Source organism: Dendrobates tinctorius, unplaced genomic scaffold (genome assembly GCF_039654945.1).
Source record: "Dendrobates tinctorius isolate UK_male_01 unplaced genomic scaffold, ASM3965494v1 ptg000071l, whole genome shotgun sequence".
Classification (NCBI taxonomy): domain Eukaryota; kingdom Metazoa; phylum Chordata; class Amphibia; order Anura; family Dendrobatidae; genus Dendrobates; species Dendrobates tinctorius.
This window is the reverse complement of record NW_027361739.1, coordinates 14,913,423-14,930,158: the sequence shown is the minus strand read 5'-3', so window position 1 is coordinate 14,930,158 and position 16,736 is coordinate 14,913,423. Positions and strand designations below refer to the sequence as shown.

At 48.1% G+C, this 16,736-nt stretch overlaps 1 protein-coding gene across 3 annotated transcripts in view; it reads left to right on the top strand.

Annotated features, from left to right (window-relative positions):
- ADA (adenosine deaminase) overlaps positions 1–5,112 on the top strand; it is a 93,666-nt gene extending 88,554 nt beyond the window's left edge. For all 3 annotated transcript variants that reach the window (XM_073582430.1, XM_073582432.1, XM_073582431.1), the window contains exons 10-11: positions 3,851–3,980; positions 4,268–5,112. In XM_073582430.1, the coding sequence (XP_073438531.1) occupies positions 3,851–3,980; positions 4,268–4,372 (235 nt within the window). In that variant the 3' untranslated portion in view covers positions 4,373–5,112. The remainder of the gene's footprint in view (positions 1–3,850; positions 3,981–4,267) is intronic.
- The last annotated feature ends 11,624 nt before the right edge of the window (positions 5,113–16,736 follow it).

Here is a 16,736-nt window from a genome sequence, read left to right as displayed (position 1 = left end):
AGTTAGTTTTCCCTTTTCTTGCTTTAGGCTTTAGTCCTCCGGCCGTGACGAGGCGTCTAGGAACATCGTAGGCACGCTCCACGGCTACTGCTAGTTGTGTGGTAAGATCAGGGATCTGCAATCTGCATAGTTACCAACCTCTCTGGTTTTCTGTGACTTAGCTTGTTTTGCTTTTTTCTCCTCGGTGACCCATTCATAACAGCAGCCTTTTGATCTAGTACAGCCATGAGTCTTCTTGGGAATGATGCAACAAGTTTTTCACACCTGGATTTGGGGATCCTCTGCCATTCTCCCTTGCAGATCCTCTCCAGTTCCGTCAGGTTGGATGGTGATCGTTGGTGGACAGTCATTTTCAGGTCTCTCCAGAGATGCTCAATTGGGTTTAGGTCAGGGCACTTGCTAGGCAGTCAAGAATACTCAGAGTTGTTCTGAAGCCACTCCTTTGTTATTTTAGCTGTGTGCTTAGGGTCATTGTCATGTTGGAAGATGCACCTTTGGCCAAGTCTGAGGTCCAGAGCACTCTGGAAGAGGTTGTCATCCAGGATATCTCTGTACTTGGCCGCATTCATGTTTCCTTCAATTGTAACCAGTCGTCCTGTCCCTGCAGCTAGAAAACGCCCTCATAGCATGATGCTGCCACCACCATGTTTCACTGTTGGGATTGTATTAGGCAGATGATGAGCAGTGCCTGGTTTTCTCCACACATACCGCTTAGAATTATCACCATAGAGTTCTATCTTCGTCTCATCAGACCAGAAAATTTGATTTTTCATTGTCTGGGAGTCCTTCATGTGTTTTTTAGCAAACTCTTTGCGGACTTTCATATGAGGAGTGGTTTCCGTCAGGTCACTCTGCCATAAAGGCCCGACTGGTGGAGGGCTGCAGTGATAGTTGACTTTGTGGAACTTTCTCCCATCTCCCTCAGCCACAGTGATCTTGGGGTTCTTCTTTACCTTTCTTAGGCTAGTTTCACACTAGCGTTTCACTGACCTGCGGCGGTCTGCGCACGGCCGCTGCTAAGCTTCGCCTCCGGTCACTCTGCCTATGGTCGCATGATGCTGCATGCGACCTGCGTACCCCATCTTTAGCATTGGGTTTGCAGGCTGTGCGCAGGTATGCGTTTGCCGGAGCATGCATCCTTTTTATGGTGCGCCAAACGCACCGTGTTGCATTTTGGTGCGCTCGGTGCACCGTCAAAAGGACACATGCACCGACAAACGCATACCTGCGCACAGCCTGCGTACCCAATGCTAAAGAGAGGGAATGCAGGTCGCATGAAGAGTTATGCGCCCAAAGGCCGAGCAGCCGGGAGGAGGCGCGTCCGGGTCCGGAGCTTAGCGGTGGCAGTGCGCAGACCGACGCAGGTCAGTGAAACGCTAGTGTGAAACTAGCCTCACCAAGGCTCTTCTCCCACGATTGCTCAGTTTGGCTGGACGGCCAGGTCTAGGAAGACTTCTGGTGGTCCCAAACTTCTTCCATTTAAGGATTATGGAGGCCACTGTGCTCTTTGAGTACTGCAGAAATTATTTTGTAACCTTGGCCAGATCTTGCCTTGCCACAATTCTGTCTCTGAGCTCCTTGGCCAGTTCCTTTGACCTCATGATTCTCATTTGGTCTGACATGCACTGTGAGCTGTGAGGTCTTATATAGACAGGTGTGTGTCTTTACAAATCAAGTCCTATCAGTTTAATTAAACACAGCTGGACTCCAATGAAGCAGTCGAATCATCTCAGGGAGGATCACAAGGAAATGAACAGCATGTGACTTAAATATGAGTGTCTGAGCAAATGGTCTGAATACTTACAGTATGATCATGTGATATTTAATTTTCTTTAAGAAATTTGCAAAAGTTTCTACATTTCTGTTTTTCTTCGGTCAAGATGGGGTGCAGAGTGTACATTAATGAGAAAAAAATGAACTTTTTTGAATTTACCAAATGGCTGCAATGAAACAAAGAGTGAAAAATTTAAAGGGGTCTGAATAGTTTCTGCATCCACTGTACATGTTGCAGTTTTGGTTTTACATGCTCTTTGTGTCCCAGCCCATTTTACTCTGATGTGGTCTAAGATCATAAATTAACTGAGCACTGTTGAAAAAAGAAAGACAGTGAGCAACTTCTCATGGTCCAGTGTCTAACAAATTCTCAAGTAACTCATTCTGCAGCCAGCAATAATGAACACCACCCATGTCCATGGCTGTGATGTTAGCTGCAATTCCCAACACAGCCTTTGTACAGGAGTGGCGCTGTTACATAAAGAAACTTGTTGGACACAGAGGGTATAGAAAGCAAAATATAGATATGTCCTAATAAAACCAAACTAATTTTTTTGCCCCAAATTCATACATTTCATTAAAAAAAATAAATTGTCCCCAAAGAACAACAACCATTCTCGTGGAAGTTATAGGACGCCGAACTAGGGACATTTGGATGAGCTCTGACTAGATTATCTGTGAATGTTGGACCTCACTTCATGTTGCCAGAAGCAAGTATGAAATGTAATATCTTTCTTGCTTTTGACAACATGAAGTGAGGTCCAACAATCAGTGATAATCTCGTCAGAGCTCTAAGGCCACGTTCACCCTATCAGTATTTTACCTCAGTATCTGTAAAGGGCATGTCACACTAAGAGATATCGCTAGCAATATCGCTATAACTTGTGACGTTATAGCGATATTGCTAGCGATATCGCTATGTGTGATACTTACCTACGACCGGCTCGCCCGCTGATTATCGCTGATCGTGCGAGAACGTTCAGGACTGTTTCTCGTCGTCAGCTTCCTGTGGCGCTTCCTGCTGTGAGGACGAGCGACGCGTGGAGCCGGGCGGGAGGACGCAGGATCGCCTGGTGTGACAGGTAAGTAGCGATCCCCGTCCCCAGCGATGTCGCTAGTGAGATCTGCCTGAGTGGCAGCTCACTAGCGACAACTTAGCGATGTACCAGCGATCCTGACCGCGTCATATCGCTGGTCGGGATCGCTGGTACATCGCGAAGTGTGACAGTACCTTAAGACAAAACCAGGAGAGGAACAATCAGAGGAAAAGTATAATAGAAACACGTCACCACTTCTCTATTTATCACGCACTCCTGGTTTTGGTTTACAGATACTGAGGTAAAATGCTGACCCAATACTGAGGTAAAATACTGACCAATACTGAGGTAAAATACTGACCCAATACTGAGGTAAAATACTGACCCAATACTGAGGTAAAATACTGACCAATACTGAGGTAAAATACTGACCCAATACTGAGGTAAAATACTGACCCAATACTGAGGTAAAATACTGACCCAATACTGAGGTAAAATACTGACCCAATACTGAGGTAAAATACTGACCCAATACTGAGGCAAAAAACTGACCCAATACTGAGGTAAAATACTGACCAATATTGAGGTAAAATACTGACCCAATACTGAGGTAAAATACTGACCCAACACTGAATGTGTGAATGTGTCCTAAATGTCCCCAGTTCTGTGGCGCATATCTGAACAAGTGTGTTCTAGAACACGTAACGCCACCATATTGTGCTAAATTCTATAGTAGGCACCAATTCATTATTGGCTTTGCGCCTGGTTTTTGTCTTATTTTACACTGCCAGCTAACAATACTGTATGAGTGCCATAATACTATCGCCATAAAGTGCCCAAATAACAAAACGATACAAACCCTAAATTATACCACCAAAGCCCTGACTACTGAGCACATGACCCAGACAGCATCCGGCGGGAGAAAGAGACTACGCACCACAGCATGTTAGACGAGTATTTTACAGGATTAGGTACCATTTTGTGGACGTATGAGCCTTTTCTGCTGCTCATGTGACCAGCTTCTCCCTTTTCTTCTGTAGATTTATGAAAGACAAAGCAAACTACTCCCTGAGCACGGACGACCCGCTGATCTTCAGATCGACGTTGGATGTGGATTATAACATTGCAGCTAAACACATGGAGTTTACGGATGATGAATTTAAGCGAGTGGTAAGGGAGATCCTAAGAATATCGCCCTCCCCCTTTGTTGGCCTCATCTGTGATGTTGTTAAAAAAAAAAAAAAAAAAAAATCCAATCCCACTTTCAGCTATACCTGGGGACCGCCGTTACATTCCTAGTCCCCCTCTATCAATCAGTAATTGTCACAGGCTGGAAGAAAAGCCGGGTAAAGATAGAAGTTGCCAGTAGAGGGCGACTCAAGGTCTGAATCTGACCATTTTTGGTACTTCTTACGAGACCGGCAATGTAACGCACACTCTTTTTTTTCTGATTTCAGAACATTAACGCAGCAATGTCCAGCTTCCTACCCGAGAAGGAAAAGAAAGAACTTGTCTATAAATTATATGAAGCGTATGGCATGGTGCTGACCACAGGCTTTTGAACATAAAGCGCTGCAGGACGGTGGGAGTTGTCATCTTTCCCGATTTGCTCAGCCTCCCGACAGAACACATTTTACAGGAGTGGATATCTGTATGACAGGCCGCTTTGTATTAGATTAGTAAAAAGGGTATAATTTGCCATAGGAAACAGCGCCACTCTAGTCCAAAGGCTGTGTCTGGTATTGCAGCTAACCTAAACAAAGCCATAGATGAGAGTGGCAGTGTTTCCAATCTCTTAAAAAAAATATATAAATAAACAGACCCTTTATTCTAATGTTCTAACCCTTATACAACGTGAAATAGCAAATGGGCTGGAAAGGATAGTGTCTGACTGAGGATATAGGAGTCTTGTCAGAACAGTTACTATGCCAGTATTAAAGTATACACATCATTATCTTAACTTCTCACCTGTGGCCAATAAATATTCTTGCCAAAAATCTATACTGGATTATAACGCCCCATCACCCCGCTAGGGGTCTATAATCATGTGACATATATAGGAAGTTTCTGCTGCCACCTGCTGGAGGGGAGAAGCTCTCACCATTTGTAAAGCTATAGGACCAGCAGCGTATATACTCAGGACAGTGCGCAGAGCAGGTAATGGAGCGTACATCAGCGCTGATACCGGAGACTAGCATCAGTCTGGAGAAATATCCAATTGGGAACATCACCTCTGTAATAATATGCATGGCTATGTCCGCTACACAGACTTATAATATAAGATTTTATGACAATTTTCCAACCAGTGTTCTTGTATTTCTTGACTTAGTAACTATTTTTTTGCTTCAAAGTAGAATCTTGTATACAGACACTTTTTTTTTATTACAACAAAATGTATACTTTAAGGAGAGCCTGTCACCAGGTCAAAAGTGGCAAGTTTTAGCTTTTATTGTGTTGCCGCTGCTCATCTGAGTATTCTCTTTTTTTTTTTTTTTTTAAATCCGCCTTACGGTTCCAGAGATATGGGCATTTTTTTTTTATTTGGGGATAATTTTTAGGATCTTCACAAGGGGGCGTGGCTTAGAGGGTAATAACTAAGAGGAGACTAAGAACACGCCCCCAGGAAATCCTGGGAGCCACGCCCCCTGAGCAAGGACTATAGATCTGCACTAAGGAGGCACATGATTCCAGAACCGTATGGCGGATTTAAGAAAAAAAAACGGATTACTTACCGGTAATACTCTTTTGTAGAGCCACGACAGCACCCACTGAGAGAGGGGATCCGCCCCCAGGAACAGGAAACCTACAGAGAGATAAAAGGGGCGGTCCCCCTCGCTCCCTCAGTTGGATTACAGAGAACAAGAGGAACCGCCACACATGCTTTAGTCAATTTGCTCAGTAAGCGATTCTAGCATATATTTATATACAGCTTCTATCCTTCACCCCCCCAGAGTGAACCACATGTACATATATCAAGGGAGGGAAGTGAGCGGGTGCTGTCGTGGCTCTACAAAAGAGTATTACCGGTAAGTAATCCGGTTTTTTTCTCTTCGCCACGACAGCACCCACTGAGAGATTTTCAGAGATAATCACCTGGGAGGGCCCACCGTGTTAAGGACAGATCTACCAAAGGCCAAGTCATCGGAAGAAGACAAATGTAGCCTGTAGTGATTATAAAAGGCAGAAGGAGAAGACCAGGTTGCGGCCTTACCTACTTTGCTCAACAGTTACTCTTACCCACCTCTAGGGAAACAGACCAATATTAGCTCAATTAGGACTTCCGTCCTTTTGGCCCAGGAAGAAGATATGGCTCCTGCAGAATGTGCCCTCACGCCCTGTGGCGGGCCTTCTCCTTTTTTTGCCGAATATGCCAATGCGTTTCTGATCCACACTTCTTGTTACCCTGGAAAGAGACAAAAAGAGACGAAAAGAGCCCTGCTCTGCCTCCAGGGCCTAGAGTTATCTATATAGACTAAGATGGCCCCCTTTACGTCTAGGCCATGCTATCTTTCCTTCTCTGGTGTTGCCGGGCTATCATAAAAAAAGAGGGAAGGTAGATTTTTTGGATCTATGGAATTTAGGGAGGTAGGACGGTCCGTCTTTGACACTATTCTGCCCTGAAATATTGTCAGGATGGAGGATCTATTGACAGGGTCTGGAGATCATGCATCCTCCTTGCCGATACTAGAGCTGCCAATATGGCGGCTTTCAATGAAACGCACTTTATTGAGGTCAAGTGTATGGGCCCGAATGGTCCCTGTGTGAAAGCATCTAGGACTAAGCTAAGGTCGCCAAGGCGGTCCTTGAAGAATGTGAACCGGGTTTGCTTGCTGGCAAGCAAAGATCGAGCTACCCCTTTGTTGCCCACACGTTATAATTATAGTTGGCCTCCAGAGCCGAAACTCGGAATTTTTGGGGTGTTACCTGCAAGTCCGAACTCACGCCCCTCCTGCCGGAACTCTAATATGGCAAGGAAAAAGACCCTCCGTGGAAAGGTCTGCTGAATGGAAAGTTTAAAGTTTTTCCTCCAAGAGGGTGCCAAATAAGTCATCTGCTTAGCTTCAGTAACTGCCCCTCAACTTACATGCCGTGAGGCGTAGACCTTTGACCTGAGGGTGTAACAGGGTCTTTGTGAGCGCAGGTCCCGATCCAGAGGGAGAACCCATGACATGACTCTCAGCCATGAAACCCACGGCTTTTTAGCCCCACCGGCTATTAAGATGACTCTCGCTCCTTATTACCTCATCATCCTGGTAACAGCTGGCGACCATAACATCGGAGGGTCTGGTGAACCGTCCAAGGGTTTAGAAGGGCGTCGAGTACATGCCCTGTACAGTGGAGCGAACCTTTCGACCTGTCTATTGTAGCGAACAGATCTATCTCCGGCATGCCCCATATAGCCGCTATCATCTTGAAGATGCCCCGGCTGAGCACCCATTCCTCTTGATGCCGGGTAGGGTGGCTGAGGTGTGCTCCGGAATTGTCCACTCCACTGACATGGAGAGCACCAGGAACAGGCTCTGAAGTTATTACCCTGATAAAAACGGGTCAATAGGAACAACAGGTATGTTTTGGCTCTCTGCAGGATTCTCTCTGCGGTAGATATCAGAGTTCTTGACCGTATTCCTCCTCATACTATGAAGGTACCATATCATACCATGAAGCATCCTTAAGTGATATGAGGTCCTATGAAGTACCATGAGGTACCATGAAGTACTCTGAAGCACCATTAAGTACCATGAAGCACTATGAAGTACCATGAAGCACTATGAAGTACCATGAAGTACCATGAAGCACTATGAAGTACCATGAAGTACCAAGTAGTACTCTGAAGCAATGTGGAGTACCTTGATGTACCATGAAGCACTATGAAGTACCATGAAGCACCCTAAGTACCCTGAAGTACTTTGAAGCAATGTGGAGTACCTTGAGGTACCATGAAGTACTCTGAAGCACTGTGAAGTACCATTAAGTACCATGAAGTACTAATAACTTATAAGCATTATGAAGCCCTATGAAGTACCATGAAGCACTATGAAGTACCATGAAGGTACTATAAAGTACCATGAAGTAATATGAAGCACTATGAAGTACTATGATGCAATCTGAAGTACTATGGAGCAATACTAAGTATGAGGCAGCACCATGAAGTACCCTGAAGTACCATGAAGTACTATGAAGCACTATGAAGCACTATGAAGTACCATGAAGCACTATGAAGTACTGTGAAGGTACTATAAAGTACCATGAAGTAATATGAAGCACTATGAAGTACTATGATGCAATCTGAAGTACTATGGAGCAATACTAAGTATGAGGCAGTACTATGAAGTACCATGAAGCAATATATATTATGAACCACAAAGGATGCACAATGCAGCACTATTCAGTACTATTATGCCATCTGAAGTACTATGATGCAATACTAAATATGATGAAGTACTATGAAGTACCCTGGCACACCATGCAGCAATATTATGCGCTATGACATACTATGATGTACTATGGCGCAACAAGAAGTACCACAAGGTACTATGACACACCTATGACCTATCATGAAGTAGTCTGATGAGCTATGGCACACTATGATGCATTATGATGCAACTAGAAGTACTATGAAGTACTGCAACATATCACGAAGTACCACAAAGCAAATATGACGTACCATGAATTATATCATTGGCTGCGTGTGCATCACTATTTGCGCTTTTTCTCTTATTTTTTTCTTTTTTTTTTATTCATCTTTGGCGCATATTTGCAGCGGGCTGTAATATTTGGTAATTTATACAGTGGTGTCCACCTCTCACTGCATATCTTTCGTACTATGAAGCACCATGCAGTACCCTGAAGTACTATGAATTACCATGAAGTATTCTATGATGCAGTACGATTCATAGAGCCGCTATGACGTAATACGATACATCCAGACTCTATTATACCATATGATATACATAGGCCCCATGGGGTACACACAGACTTACGGCCCCGCTTGAAGGTGCTAAACAAGAGACCAGGCCCACAGTTACACACAAGGGGGCACCTCTCAGAGTTCCAGATAACCCCCACTCTGAATGGTACATCTCAATTGTCAGAGTGACCTCCCCCGAAGGAGCCAATTAACGAGCTGCAGCTGGCAATCTTCACGGAGACAATGCGCTGCTGAAGTCCCCAATAAGGCTCTCAGCACATGAAATTGTGTGTGCCTCTTGGACTGCTACCAGTATGCTGCTGTTTACCAGGATCTATGACTGGTATTCCATTCTGGTACTTGCCTGGCTCCCAGCTACTTAGCTGCTGCCATCTAACGAGAGCAGTCAGACTGGAAAGGCTGCCGACCCTTTTTTTTTTTTTTTTTTCGGAGAGCAGGAGGAAGAATGAGCAAACTCCTGCACACTGCTTCATTAACCCCTGCCGGGTGCTGTAACCCCCAATTGCAAGCCGAGGGTCTAGCTATACTGAGCCTCCCCTCCAGGGAAGCAGGGTGAGGTTAGTGCACTTTTTTTTTCCTTTTCACACATCAACCAGACTAGGGATCATCAGCTGGTCTCTCTCCCACTCTGGTAATTGCCCGGCCTTCATTTGCTCAGCAGTCACCTAAAGAGAGCAGCCCCGCGTCTCCTTGATGATTAACACATGGTACCGGCTGTGGAAACTCAGCCTAAGATGTGTTCTGCTTCACCGTGTACCACCTCTTTCCGTGGAATCATTCTGTCTACCACTTTTATCCGTGGCTATACAAGGCCTTCAAGTGCCTGCAGACCCTCTGCGCAAATGCGTGCCTGTTACATTCCAGCCATATCGTGCTGCATCCGTGAGCGACGATGGCCTCACCTGGCCCCTGCCTCACGCTGTTATTATCAGCCGAGGGGGGAGTCAATCTGCCTCGGCTCTCCTCTGAGACTCAGGCCCACCATGCCAAGCCCCCGGCTGCTGGCCTTCTGCGCCTCTCATACGCGCCATGTCGGCCTCTCCCGGTCTACGCTGTTGGACCCGAGCTAGTTCTACTCCAGCCATATGCTGCATCACCATGCCAAGCCCCCGGCTGCTGGCCTTCTGTGCCGTGCCTCTCATACGCGCCAGGTCGGACTCTCCAGGTCTACGCTGTCAGACCGGAGCCAGTTCTACTCCAGCCATATGCTGCATCACCATGCCAAGCCCCCGGCTGCTGGCCTTCTGCGCCGTGCTGCGCCTCTCATACGCGCCAGATCGGCCTCTCCAGGTCTACGCTGTCAGACCGGAGCCAGTTCTACTCCAGCCATATGCTGCATCACCATGCCAAGCCCCCGGCTGCTGGCCTTCTGCGCCGTGCTGCGCCTCTCAAACGCGCCAGATCGGCCTCTCCAGGTCTACGCTGTCAGACCGGAGCCAGTTCTACTCCAGCCATATGCTGCATCACCATGCCAAGCCCCCGGCTGCTGGCCTTCTGCGCCGTGCTGCGCCTCTCATACGCGCCAGATCGGCCTCTCCAGGTCTACGCTGTCAGACCGGAGCCAGTTCTACTCCAGCCATATGCTGCATCACCATGCCAAGCCCCCGGCTGCTGGCCTTCTGCGCCGTGCTGCGCCTCTCATACGCGCCTGATCGGCCTCTCCAGGTCTACGCTGTCAGACCGGAGCCAGTTCTACTCCAGCCATATGCTGCATCACCATGCCAAGCCCCCGGCTGCTGGCCTTCTGCGCCGTGCTGCGCCTCTCATACGCGCCAGATCGGCCTCTCCAGGTCTACGCTGTCAGACCGGAGCCAGTTCTACTCCAGCCATATGCTGCATCACCATGCCAAGCCCCCGGCTGCTGGCCTTCTGCGCCTTGCTGCGCCTCTCATACGCGCCAGGTCGGCCTCTCCAGGTCTACGCTGTCAGACCGGAGCCAGTTCTACTCCAGCCATATGCTGCATCACCATGCCAAGCCCCCGGCTGCTGGCCTTCTGTGCCGTGCTGCTGTCGGACCGGACCATACCACTGACCATCGCCAGGAATCAGGTATGGAATCAGCGTTCAGCCTCTTACCGCAATCCGCATCATACCTGGGGATGCTGGTCTTTTGTTTTCATCTCAAGCACCTGTGGCACACCTTGCGTCCTGCACAAGCTCAGGGCATCATTCTCCACCCTGGCCTTGCTATCCCCAGTCTTCCTTTTGGGGCGGGGGGAGGGGGGGGTCTTCATCCAGGTTCCCCGGACCCCTGACGCTGTGCACCCCTTCGTAATGCGCAATCCCCTCCTAGGGATTTCCCAGGTGCTCCTCCACTGCACCTCCTGGTGAGCCAGGCACTCCTTGCCACGGCCTCACCCACATTACCAGCAGAGGGGGGATTCCCATTTCGGATCTGCCCGTTGCTGCTTCCAGCTCTGGGGCCCCCGTTGCTCATATAATGCCGCGGGCGGCTACCAGGCCAGGAATCCTCTTCTCTGTGGGTTCCTTCCTAGGAAAAGGAAACCAACTGAGGGAGCGAGGGGGACCGCCCCTTTTATCTCTCTGTAGGTTTCCTGTTCCTGGGAGCGGATCCCCTCTCTCAGTGGGTGCTGTCGTGGCGAAGAGAAAATAAACAATAGATTATAAAGGGGAGCAACAGGAAGACAATAAGACAAAAATGGTCACTTTTGACTATGAGACAGGCTCTTTCTCCTTACATGTCTGTAATAATTGGTGTTGCCCATAAGATCATTTTTGATGTCCCCCCCCCTACACCCCCTCCAAAAAAAAAAAAACAAACAAAAAAAAACTTTGCAATGGGCTGTTCCTCAGATTATCTGCTTGGAAAGTTATTAGTAAACTTATAACTTGCTTAGTTATCACTGCACATTTAAACTGTCAAATCAGTGTTTATGTGTGGTGTATGTCATGATCCAGACCTGGTTTTGAGTCCTGTCTGCCCCTTTTCTCGGTCTGGTCATGGTAGGGGTTAACTTTGCCTTGTCCTCGTTTTGGTTTCAGGTCAGCTATTTCTCCCAGTTATATTTTCTGCCTACGGTGTGAGTATATGACTCTGGCGGTACCCTGATTTGTCCTGCTGCGTTTACTGACTTTGCCGGTGTCTGTTCCGTCCTCTCTGTCCCGTCCCGTCTTGTTTCCCTTTGTTTTTTGGATTTCCTGGTGTTTGTCTCAGCTTTGGCTCTGATCTGACTTTGTCTCTTGCTTCTGGTACTTCTGCTTTGAACTAGTATTGACCCTCTGACGCTCCGCTGACTCTGTGCTTGTTTTTTTCCTTTGTACTGCATGACGGTCTAGGTTTTGACTTGGCTTGCTTGACTACTTTGCTGCCACCTGGTGGTAGCCTCACTGCAGTGCTGCTTTTGCAGACGTGTTGTCTTCCTTCCACTCTATTGCCATTTAGTGGAGCTTGCAGCTTCCTGCATAGCTGCAGCGTGACAGTGTAAACACACATCCCATTGACAAACACAATGGTACTGTCCACATTATCAATTCATTCATACATTTCCAGGTGGAACAAAAGAGGAAAATAGAATTAGACTTACCGGTAATTCGGTTTCTTGGAACCTTCCATGACAGCTACATCGGAGGATGTCTTCCCTGCCCTAATAGGGAACAGGAAGAGGTTAAATACCCCTCCCCTTCCTGCAACCACCAGTGTTTTCCTGGACACCAGTATGAATAGTTACCACCAAAGTGCAGGAATCATCCAATAAGAATATCAGATAGGGATTGAAATTAGTGCTGTCGTGGAAGGCTCCTAGAAACCGAATTACCGGTAAGTCTAATTCAATTTTCTCTTGTCACCCTTTCACGACAGCTACATCGGAGTAATACCAAAAGCTAATTTCTCTAGGGGTGGAATCACGGCCTGCAGCACTCATCTGCCAAATATTAAATCCCCATTGAAATTTAGCCAGTAGCGCCTGGTGAACGTGCGGATGGACGACCAGGGGCGGTTCTGAATATCCGCTCTGACGAAGCATTCCCCTTTTTTGCTCATGATGTTGCTATCGCATGGGTAGAATGTGCCCTCAGTGAGGCGGGTGGAGCCAGCTTCTATGATGCGTAAGTCAGGCAGATAGATTGTGTGATCCAATTCGCGATCGTGTTCTTTGACGCCTTCCTGCCTTATTTCGTCCTGAGAACTGGATGAATAAATTCTGGTGAATCCGCTAGGCTTCACTCTATTATCGGTAGACAGGACCACTCTGCAAATGTCGAGAGTGTGGAGGATCTCTTTCTTAGGGTTGGAAGAGCTTGGGCCGAATGAGGACAGTACAATGTCCTGATCCCTATGAAATTTTGAGTAGAAAGGCGTGATCTAATCTCAAGATAATATCTGTAATGATTGCAAGGTAAGCTTCTTGAATTGATAGGGCCTGCAACTCTCCTATAAGTCTAGCCGCAGTAATTGCGACTAAGAGGACGGTTAAAGGGTTATGTTTCCGTGGTCAAGGAATCTAGAGGCTCAAATGGATCTTAGGTTTGAGCACGGTGTTGAGATCCCAAGGAGGCCCCTGACTGCGGAGCATAGGACGAATCCCGGCTGCCGAAGCCATAAAGCGTAGGATCCAGCGGTGGCTGGCCAGGTCAAGATCAAAAAAGGTGCCAAGAGCTGATATTTATACCTTTAGTGTGCTGGGGATAAGGCTCTGTTCCAGACCTTTTGTACACGTCTAGGGTCTGTGCTGCACTGAGATGGAAGGGATCAGGGGTGCCTGGAGAGCACCAGGGCGTAAACTTTTCCCAGACCTTGGCATAGATGGCCTTGGTTATTGATTTTTGGTTTTCCTGAAGGGTTTGGATTACCCTATCCGAGAGCTATTTGGCTCTTAGTAATTCGGCATCAATAACCATGCTGCCAGGTTCCCTTTGCCTACATCCGGGTGTAGCAGAGGACCTTGGTGAAGGAGGTCGCCCTTTTTGGGGCAGAAGCCAGGACCTTCCTGGGCCATGGCAGGTAGGGCACTGTACCACTTCCTCCGGGCCACAGCGGGCGATTAGTATTGTGGGAATTCAGTCCGTCTGGATTTCCTGAGATGTTTATATATATTTTTTTTTGCCCGCATCAGTATGGGTGGGTAGGTATATGCGAGGTTGGAATCCCACCATTGGGTGAAGGGCACCTATTCCTTGCACTCCGTCCATGTGGTTGAGGGAGACGAATACCCGTCTTCGCATTTTGCCTGTTGGCGACTAGGTCCACCTCCGCCCCATCTTGAGGCTAGGGACACGAATACCGTCTGGTCCAGGCGCCACTCCTCCGGATGAACGTCTTCGACTGAGGAAATCTGCCTGGGTGTTTTCTGATCCTTTCAGACGCACTGACCAGGAGAAGATCCTTGCTGCTATTGCCTTCAGGCCGGCGTACTTCGAACCCCCTTGGCAGAAGATAGGCCACTGTGGTCATGTTGTCTGAGCAGATGCAGACGTGGCGATTTTGGATTAGCGATAATGACGTCTTTTACCATTTTCCCTACCGCATTCAGTTCTCTCAGATTTGAGGAACTGGTGCTGATGCTTGGCAGCCATTGCCCCTAAAAATAGGATCTCTCTACTACTGCGCCCCAGCCTCGTTGGCTGGCATCTGAGCGGAGTATTTTCAGGGGAAGCTGAATCCGACTGACTCCCTTCTGAGGATTTTGGTAGTTCAACCACCACCTCAGGGCCGGTTTAACCTGACCAGGGAGGAGGAATCCTTCAGGACAATGGAATTTGTAGCCGCGTAGGCCAGGCGGATCCTGGAATGTAAAAGCACGTGGCTTTGTGGGCCTGAGCCCAAGAAACCGCCTGGGTGCATGTGGTCCGAGATCCTAGAACATACATTGACTCTGAGGGTCAGTGCCCGCTAGTCCTGAACCAGGTCCTTGGTGGACAAGGTCGACCTGACAAACCATAGGTAGGAAGGATGTCTTTCCCCTTGAGTCCGAGAAAACTCCCAGAAGCTTCCTTCTCGTGGAGGGATAGACCAGGTTCGGTATCAAACCTAGGGATCTTAATATCCCCGGGGTCATTCCTACGTCCATCTTCTGACATGAGACAGATGGTATAGATAAGAGGAAGTCGTCCAGATATGGGATAACGCCTATCCCCTGGCGCCAGATGAAAATCACTGCTTCCGCCATGATCTTGGAGAGATACGTGGTCGGATGGATTGGCACATAGTAATATGCAGCCTTCAGCTCTACCGTTGCCATTACCCAGCTCTGTCCGATGAGCAGGACTGCCCGATTGACTCCATTTTGAATTGCCTGTACCGGACCGATTCGTTTAATGGCTTCAGGTTTATGATGATTCGGTTCTTCTCTGATGGCCTCCTCACCAGGAAGGGACGTGCGTACTGGCCGTGTCCTTCTCCCGCTTTGGCACCCGCGCGTTCTACTGGAGCAGATCATTGGTAAGGAGCCTTGGAGTGGAGGCTGTAGGGAGGTTAACCCTAAGCATTACGGGGAAGGACTCTCGAACCCAATTTTTTAGTCCATCTCATATGGTACGATGGACCCACTGATTTGTGGAGATGGACTGCCAGCGGGTAAAAAAGAGCGAGAGACTACCCCCAACCGGGCGTCATTGCTTATCTGGGGTCTGTTGATGGTTAGGGATAAGGATGTTTCTGCCCTTGCCTCCCTATACTCTTCCTTAGTATGTCAACAGGACCAGGGATTCCCAGCCAGTCTCTCATGCCAGTACTGGCCCAGCCTCAAGCTGCTTAGCGGCTGTGATCTGATGAGGGCATGCAAATTCAGCTTAGATTAGCTGTTGACAGAGGTTTGATCACGGGAGGGACGAAAAATCCGTCTCCTGGGATTTCCATGTTTCGGAAGAGATCCTTTTGTCCGAAGCTGTGTCCAGGATGTTATCCAGGACAGGCTTGAACCCATAGTGGACCTGGAAGGGGATGGCCCACCATTTGGAGATAAGTCGCCTCCCTTAGGATTTTAACCAGGGCACTCCTCTAGAGGAATTAGAAAGGACAGCCGCTTTTGTGGCTACCCGGACCTGGTGAGAGCAGTCACGCTCAGCCTAGAAGAGCTGGTGCATTAAATTACCCGAGACCTGCGAATTACAGGCTGGTCTTCCTGGTCCCGGCCTGGTCTCAAGTTGCCTAGCGACCGCCAGTGGAAGCATCGGCTAGGAACCTCGTTGCTTTCTGCAGTAGGGGTAGGGCGTCAGGTATCTTTCCCCCTAAGGTGCCCTGAGTCTGTGCGTAATCACAGAGACAGGGCATGTGAAAGCCATATTAGCTTCTAGCAGATTTATAGATGTGTCCCAGGACATCCTTGATAAGCTCTCAAATATATATATATTTTTCCTCGATCCGTTGGATCGTTGAGCTGGGAGGAGCCCTCAAAGGGATAGGCTTTTTTTTTTTTATATGGAGGCCTCCTTTTATGGAGGATCAGATTCTGTACGTTCTCGTGTACAGGACACCTTCTTTGGGCTTCAGCCCAACATCTCGTCCTGTACCGTGTATTTAACTCCTTCCTCATCCACCCCTATGGTGCTCTTAACCATACTGATTAGCTCACCCACATTTTCGGAACCAAGTGATATTTCTTGTTCCCTGGTTTTAGGGGTGGACGTGGAAGAGGAACTCTCAATCTCCCGAGCGTCGTCTGAGTCAGATTCTATCAGAGCTTTCTTCATCCTCCTAGAGGGAGGCGGTCTGGGAGAATGGAGCCATGGAGTGAACCTCCTGTATTATGAGGGATTTGATGCTATCCAGGAGAGAGGGCTGCTCAGCGCGAAGGACCTTTCCGTAAAGGATGGGCAGAGCTTTCCCCGTATGTCGAGGGAGTCTGGCAGCACATATTTTACACCTGTGGCTGGTCTCATAGGGTCAGAGACCTTTTCTCCCCATATTAGAGAGGGAGAGGTATGCTACGCCATTTTAGTAAATAATGCTGGATAGCCAGGGCAGACGCCTGCTACTTACAGTAGGAGGGGGTGCGCTGGGCTCTGTCGATGCAGAGAGAGGGGGCTTGTCACCGTCC